The 8678-nt window shown below is 39.7% G+C and overlaps 1 protein-coding gene across 1 annotated transcript; it reads left to right on the top strand.

Annotated features, from left to right (window-relative positions):
• The first annotated feature begins 578 nt into the window (after window positions 1-578).
• LOC149168234 (uncharacterized) lies at window positions 579-3968 on the top strand. The gene has a single exon (XM_089424860.1). The coding sequence runs from the start codon at window positions 579-581 to the stop codon at window positions 3966-3968; it is 3390 nt and encodes a 1129-aa protein (XP_089280986.1).
• Window positions 3969-8678: the final 4710 nt, after the last annotated feature.

Genomic DNA, 8678 nt, shown 5'->3' with positions numbered 1-8678 from the left:
TTTTGAGGAACTTACGTTCTCTGAGACTTCTCTTTCCGAATATCCCATGGATGATAGGGGGGGATTTCAATTTAATTAGGCATCTAGGGGAGAAGCGAGGAGGGGTAAGGCGAGCAGATTCGATTATGGAGGAGTTTAATGATATGATAAGGGATCTAGGATTGATTGACATTCAAACAATAAATGGTGTACATACTTGGAATAATCGCCGTGGGGGAGAGAGCCAGATTGCATCTCGTCTGGATCGATTTTTGATATCCGAGCAAATTTTCAATAGAGATGTGTTTATTGAAGCGAAAATTATGCCCTGCATTGGTTCAGATCATTGGCCCATTCACTTGGAGGTAGATATTAAGCAGATCAAAGGGAACAGGCCTTTTCGTTTTGAATCTTTTTGGTTACGGGATCCACAATTCATTCAAAACATGGAAACTTGGTGGCATCAATGTACTAGTAGCGGGCATGGGTGAATGCATACGCTTCAGTTGAAGCTAAAGGAATTAAAACAGTGAATAAAAGCATGGAATCGGAAGGAATTTGGGAACATTTTGGCAGCTAAGCAACGTTTGGAAGGAGCAATGGAAGAGATTCAGCAGAAGATAATATTGGAGGGTAGAGATGAGGATAAGAGTAGGGAGGAAGGACAGATTCTTAGTCAGTTGGAGGAACGACGCAAACAAGAGGAGATTTTATGGCAACAAAAATCAAGGATTCGTTGGTTGCGAGCAGGCGAACGGAATACAAAATTTTTCCATCAGGCTATGATTCAACATCGACAGCGGAATCGAATTTTCTCTATCCGGAATGCGGAGGGTGAAAGAGAGATAGAGCAAGTTGGTATTGCACGGACTCTGGTGGAGTATTTTAAGGGGGTGCTCACGGAAACTCGGAGGGATAGAGCAGAGGCTATTACTACTATTTGTAGTGAAATACCAAGGATTATAACAGTGGACCAGAATAAGGCACTCATGAGGGCAGTCACTTTGGAGGAGGTGGAGGAAGTTGTAATGAACATGGCCAAGAATAAGGCTCCAGGCCCGGATGGTTATACGATTGAATTCTTTCAGGCGACCTGGCACTTTCTAGGGAAAGACATAGTGGATGCAGTGGAGGAATCGCGGTTCAGACAGCAAGTCTGGCCAGGTATTAACTCAACTTTCTTCACGTTGATTCCTAAGAATAATGCATCTGAAGACCCACAGGGTTTCAGACCCATTGCCCTCTGCAACGTAATATATAAGATAATCTCCTCCGTCATTGCGAAACGGCTGAAACCTCTCCTACCAAATTTAATTGCGCCTGAACAGACGGGTTTTGTGGAAGGTAGGCAGATCCTAGATGGTATAGTGGTATCACAGGAGGTTATACATTCCTTAAAACAGCAGAAGAAGAAAGGTATGCTTATGAAGCTTGATTTATCCAAGGCATATGATCGCTTGAATTGGGATTATCTACGCGTTGTTCTTCACGCTTTTGGTTTCGACAGTAGGTGGATTGCCTGGATAAGTAGTTTGGTCTCTACTCCGAACTTCTCAATATTGCTCAATGGGATACCTACTGATACGTTCAATGCCACTAGGGGTATCAGGCAAGGGGATCCAATTTCACCATTCCTGTTCATTTTAGCAATGGAAGGCTTGAGCAGGAAACTTAAGCAGCAGGTCAGGGACCGTAGAATCAAAGGACTGAGATTATGGGGGTCAAACTTAATCATTACGCATCAACAGTTTGTTGATGACTTGATGTTGTTTGGTGAGGCTTCACTTCGAGAGGTAAGGGGATTCAAACACATCTTGGAAGTTTTTATGACAGCTTCAGGTATGGCAGTTAACAATGATAAATCCTGTACTTTTATTTTCAATTCTCCTGCAGTTGTCAAAGCCCATTTAACTCGGGTGTTAGGTTTTAGACAGGGTGCTTTGCCGACAAAATACCTAGGTATTCAGTTAGATAGTAATTCTAGGCGTATTAATACTTGGCAAAATTTGATTGAGAAGATACAGCAAAGATTACATAACTGGTCGTTTAGAGTGTTGAATATCGCAAGTAGAGTGGTTCTCTTAAAATCAGTGCTACTATCCATTCCAATATACCCATTGTCAATCATGTCTGCCCCTAAGGGTGTGTTCTGTAAATTAAGACAAATCTTGGGTAAGTTTCTTTGGGGAGGACCAACCCAGCAAAGAAAATGGACTTTAGTTTCCTGGGAGCAGGTCATCCGCCGGAAAGAGGAAGGGGGCTTAGGAATTCGCGATTTGGAAATCGTAAATAAGGCTTTAGGGGCGAAGCTATGGTGGAGATGGGTGCAAGGGGGTACTGATATATGGAAACGTATCTGGAATCAAAAATATAACATGCCAGGTTCGGTGGAAGGCCGAGTCCGGGTACACGATACTCCAAGAGGATCCCAAATCTGGGAGCTTGCAAGAAGGAACAATGATGTCGTCCGCGAGTTTGCGTTCTGGGAAATTAGGGAAGGTAATCTAGCAAGGTTTTGGACGGATGGATGGCAACAACGTGAGAAATTGCAAAGTAATCCACATTTACAGGACCTTCAAGAAGGTGCACAACAGGCAGGACTTGAATATGTTCAGGATTACTGGAGATTGCCTAATCCGAATGAGCAGTGGCGGATATGGAAACAACCGATGGAATGGCAGCAGAGAATCAGCCCTGAGACTCAGCTTTTGTTTATCAGAGAATTGGACTCCAGGAAAATCAAGATCCGTTCAGGTGGCGATATTCTTCGTTGGGGTAAGACCATGCAAGGCATGTTTACAGTTAAAGAAGCTTATTATAGGTTAACCAGAGAGGATCGACCGGCGGACCAAGTGGATTGGAAAAAATTGTGGGAATGTAAATGGTGGCCCAAAGTAACTATGTTTGCATGGTTAGTGTGTCGACAACGGATCTTGACATGGGACCAAATGCAGAAACGCGGGATGATTGGTCCATCGCGATGTTATCTTTGTAATAATGATGTTGAGAATCAGGAGCATTTGTTAAATCGTTGTCTGTATACACAAACTTTGTGGGAAGAGGTGAGGGTTCTCTTCGGGCAGAATGATAGGGATCCTCATAGTCTACGAAATACCATTTTACAATGGGGTACAGGTCGTTTCCATAGCAAGTTACTGAGGAGGATATGGAGTTTGACACTGGGATTCGTAATCTGGGAGGTCTGGAAGGAGCGTAATCGACGGATTTTTAAAGACCGAAGCTGCCATGGCGCCATTATATGGGATGTGGTTTGCCGTTCCATTAAGGAAACGATCTTGTCCGAACCTTGGCGAGAGGAGGATTGGCAATTAAACTTGGATGAGCAAAGAATTTTATGCCAATTGAACCTAGAATATACAATGTTGTATCCTAATAATGATAAGCGTAATCGAGTTACTATCCAGAGCCCAAATCGTTTTAGGTTCCCAATAGATGATTGCATTAAATTATCCTTTGACGGTGCATCAAAAGGAAATCCCGGAGATGCAGGGTGGGGTGGTATCTTCCGGGATAGTGGCGGTCTCTCGCGGTGGGTATATGCAGAATGGGGTGGTGAAATGTCCAATAATGAAGCCGAACTATGGGGAATTTTTCATGGTATTCGGATTGCTGCGAGGAATGGTTATCGTAACCTTGCTATTGAAGGTGACTCCCAAATTGTTATTGAAATGATGAGGAAATTACAGAGAGGCAAAGCTTGGGACCATGTAGCCAAGAGCTGGCGGACGGCCGCAATTATTCAGGATATTGAACATCAAATGAGGAGGATTGACTATATTACAGTCACCCATGTTCTCAGACGAGGCAATCGAGCGGCTGATTATTTGGCAAACTGGGCGTGTGGTGGTTCACATTGTCTATTGGATGGCAGTTGGGTGGCCTTACAGGAGGACATGAGATGGAATGACCTGGCAGTCATATTGCGTCAGGATAATCATGAGGCGAGGGGGGAGGATTGGACCGCCTAAAACACCGTTTCCTGATGATTTCAAACGAATGGGACATCTGTATGTATGGAGACATACGAGGCTTTAGTTATAGTTATATTGAAAATCTAAAAGGAATTATGAGGCGACAGGGGAGGATAGGACTGCATACCGGCCTTCTCCTCATGCTTCTGACTGAATATGATAACAGCATTTATGACGACAGCAGCAGCTTACGGATTATATGTATCGAAAGTTTAAATGGGCGGCATCCTTATATCCATGCATGCGAAGGCCTGCTCATCCCAAGGCTGACGGCAGGGCAGGTACTGCGTTGGGAGAGCGGTGGCGTCAGGAGGGCAGCGCGAGCATCACATCAGGATTTGGGCTACGCAACGTGTATTATTGAGATGGTTTGGAGAATAATTGCTCACAACGTGGGAAGGTGGCCGAGCAAGGTCCTCATACTGCATGCTCTTCTCCGAAGATGGAATGATAGTATTTGCAGCGATGCCAATTTCTTACCTGCTGTTGGGAGAGCGAAAGAAAGGGTCTCATTTATCCTCTGTACAGGCTCAGAGTGGGTAAGAGAGTTGCAGGTATTGAGGAGGTGGTGGGAGACTATTGGTTTGTGTTACATTGTTTTCTTTAGGACCCCAGACTGTATAGGAAGTCGTTTGCAGTGGAATACGCGAGTGGATAATATGGATAGTAATCAATCTCGCTTCGAAGGAAGGAGAACTCGCAGTCAGGGTGCCACGATGGCAGAGAAAGGGAAACAAGTGATGGAAGAGTCCCTCCCTCCCATGTATTTAGATATCCCTGAAGACTCTGATGAGCTGGAAGATGACATTCGCGACTTTCTTGAGGAGGATATTCCTCGTCCCTCCTCTGGTGGGAAAGTGGGTAGGTGGATGAGGCGTTCAGTTCCGGAGGAGGGCAAAGATGATACTGATATTGATTCTGGGGATGGTGACGAGGCAGTTGCAGCAAGGAGCAGGCGCGGGCGTGGGAGAAGGGGTCGAGGAGGTGTTACGGGCAGAGGGAGACATGTCGGGCGAGAGGAGCATCGCGGATCCGAAGAGAGCTCTGGCCGTGCTGTTCGTGGTCGGGCTAAGAAGGATATGCGCCAGAAATTACAGGATGCAGAGGCGGCTTACACCAGGGAAACAAATTTTAAAATCCGTAAGATAATAGATAAGTTAGAGGAAGAGGCTCTGCAAGATCAATCTGATCCAGAGATGGCTGATTGGGAGAGCTTATTACCTGATCCTGGACATACAAGGGGAAGGATGTCCCTCTATAAGCAGTCACTGCACGTATATTGGGGAATGAAGCGTTTGCTTGCTAAGGCCCTGGAACAGGTAGCAGCAGAAATGGTGGAGCTCGCACAGGATACGCCATTGTTCAAACGAGAATTGAAAAATATACAAATGACCCTTCTCATGCAGGACAGGAAAATGGATCAGCTCATCAAGCTGTTGAAAGATAATGGAATAGCTGTGAAGATAGAAGATGATGAAAATGCTGTGAGGAATGAGGACAAGCATCTGTAGCCACAGTAGTTTGAACACATTCACAGGTTTTTACATGGAGTTTTTTGTGTTTTTTTCCAGTCAATAGTTGGTCATAGCAGTATACTGGTAACAGTTTTCAACAATATGGATTTTTGAACAATATGGATATATCTCTACTGGTGCATAGACTGTTTTTAGATAGATTAGTGTGATATTTTCTCTGGTCTTGATACATTGATTCTCTATCATGACGGTTATATATTATTAGAAAATCACCTGGTTTCCCTGTTGGGCGGGTGGTCTTATGTAAATATACATAGTTTTTATTAATAGAATTTTTACCGTAGCTTACAAAAAAAAAAAGTTATATGAATTTTTATTTTCACATAAATTTTATATTCATTTCAAATTATCCATTAAGATGCATCTACATGAATTACAAAATTTCATAGTATACATTTTCTGTTTAAAGTTGTTTTATTTTTGAAAATTGGTTTGACAACTATATTGAAATTCATATTCTGGTTATATAGTTCTCGAAATGAATTTTAGGTATGTACAAAAAAGTTTATTGTTGATATTCCTCAAATGTAGGGAGAAAATCTCATAATATGAAATGGTTTATTCTTCAAATTTCAGTTGGATCCATATTGTTCAAAGTCCTTCATAGAGTTCTCCCTTTACATCTCTACAAGTCTTAACCAACAAATTATTACCAATATAAATACTATATTTGTGTGAATTGTGGTAGATATGTAACATATATATTGGATCTATGAATAATGTAGTAGATCTATATAAACATGTAAATCTAAATCCTAGATCTGAAAAAAAATAATCTAAAATAAATTCACAAAACCAAATCAACAATAGATTTATGTGCAAAGCCCTATAGGGAAAATCCACCGGGAAAGATCTATAACTTTTCCATTAAATAAAAACTTACAAGCATGAGCTTAAATCCAATCGTCTTTCTTTCTCACCCCACACACAATATCTAACCAATATTACATATAAATAGTCTCTCATCGAATAATATAGAGAAATATTATTGGCACAATACCATGTGTTATGAAAACCATGGCTCCAAAACCACGAACCCAAAACCATGACTCTAAACGTTTTCAAGAATATTTAATAAGTCATCATTTTACATTATCATTTTATTTTATCTATTTATTTATTTGGTCTCACACACAATAATCTCCCTCTTGATACCAAAATAATTTTATATCTTTTAGTTACATATCTTTCCCAAGCTCCTTTATCATCTTTGCAACAACCCAACCAAGGTTATACAAATATCTTGCTTATCCCGTAATAAAGTTGTTGCTAGCATATCATCTAGATTATCATCTATGTGTATTGTCTTCAACTGTAGTAGCCCAACATCTAACACTTCACTGATCCAATGGTATTTAACATCAATATGCCTTGTTTTGTAGTGAAAAGTGGGGTTTTTAGCAAGATGGAGTGCACTTTGACTGTCACAATTTAATACATAATTTTCTTGTTGCAGGATTAGCTCCTCTAGGAACCTCTTCATCCAAATAATTTTCTCACATGCATCGATTTCTTCCATATACTAAGCTTTTGTGGTAGAAAGATCCACCACCTTTTGTAGTCTAGATATCCATGATACTGTGGACCCTACAAATGTATAAATATAACTTGTTGTAGGTATTCTAGAATCCATGTCACCTATGAAATCAGCAACTATAAATCCTCCCAACAATGTATTAGTACCTTGAAAGCACAAACAATAGTCAATCGATCCTTTAATATATCTTAACATCCAGTTAACAACATTCCAATATTCCTTGCACGTGTTTGCAAGAAACCTACGTACTACTCCCAATGAATGTGCAATGTCAAGGTGAGTGTATATCATAGCATACATAAAATTGTCCATTGCTAAAGCATATGGAATCTTGGATACATTTCTTATTTTTCTTCAGTAGTAGAGGGGAATCGTTTAGATGTTAATTCGAAATGAGAAGCAAGTGGTGTACCTACAAATTTTACATCAAGCATATTGAATTTTTCCAATACTTTTCCAAGCTATTGTTTTTGTGATAGACGTAATTATTCATTTTTTGTCACATATAACTTTCATTCCCAAAATATTCATTGTTGGTCCTAAATTCTTCATTGCAAAGGCCCCTTTTAATTCTTCTTTTAACCCATTAATCATGATCTTATCATTCCCAACAATCAACATGTCATTAACATATAATAACAAGATAATGAAATTGCATCTTTCATCTCTTTTAATTTATACACAATGATATGCATTTAGCCTTTTGAAATAATGATCAAGCATAAAACAATCAAATTTCTTATACCATTAACAAGGGTCTTGTTTTAGAAAATATAGTCTATTCTTCAACCTGCATACCAATTTTTCTTTACCTTTTGCAATGAATCCTTTTGGCTGCTCCATATATATCTCTTCCTCTAATTTCCATGTCTTATTATCATGTAGGGATTTTATCTCTTCCTACATAAGGTCCTCCTATTTTATGTCATCTTGTCCTTCACATGCTTCCTAAAAACAAGCGGGTTCAGTTCCATTAGTCAATAAAATATATACTAAGGGAGAATACCTTTGTGAATGCTTATATTGCCTTGTAGACTTGCAATTGATGAGTTTTGTGGTGGAATTTCTACCCATGGTTGTTGATTTTGTTGTTCTTCATGTTCTTCTCCTGATTGTTCCTCACTTTCATTTTGATGCAATGGATGCTCATTATCGTTTGATGTTTCTTCTTGTAATGGTCATTTCTTTTCCTATTGTTATGGAATTTAAATAGTTCTTTTCTCCTCCACATTGTTTTCATTAGTTTTAAACATTTTTTCTTCTTTAAAAATAACATCCCTGCATCTAATAAATCTCTTTTTGAAAGGATCCCATAACTAGTAACCTAGCTCATTATCAACATATCCTAATAAAATGCATTTTAATGACTTTTCATCCAACTTGGATCTCTATTCTTTAGGACTATGCACTTATGCTTCACAAAAAACTATTTTCAAATGCAAAGAACATAAATCTTTACCAGTCTATACTTTTTCAGTAATGCCACCAACTAATGAATTTGTGGCACACTGATATATTAAATAGAAATTTGTTTGAAAAACCTCTTACCAAAAGTATTTAGGCAAGCCATAATTTCAAAGCATATTACTCACCTTCTCCATTATTGTCTAATTCATTCTCTCGGTTGTTCCATAT

The sequence above is a fragment of the Pinus tabuliformis genome, chromosome 4_2 (genome assembly GCF_031772625.1).
Source record: "Pinus tabuliformis cultivar Carrire ecotype Pingquan chromosome 4_2, CPIR1, whole genome shotgun sequence".
NCBI lineage: Eukaryota > Viridiplantae > Streptophyta > Pinopsida > Pinales > Pinaceae > Pinus > Pinus tabuliformis.
Note: the sequence above shows the minus strand (reverse complement) of the source record. Positions and strands in the feature narration are given on the sequence as shown.

Coding starts and splice junctions, on each gene's coding strand:
- LOC149168234 (XM_089424860.1), top strand. CDS start 579: ATGGAAGAGATTCAGCAGAAGATAATATTGGAGGGTAGAGATGAGGAT.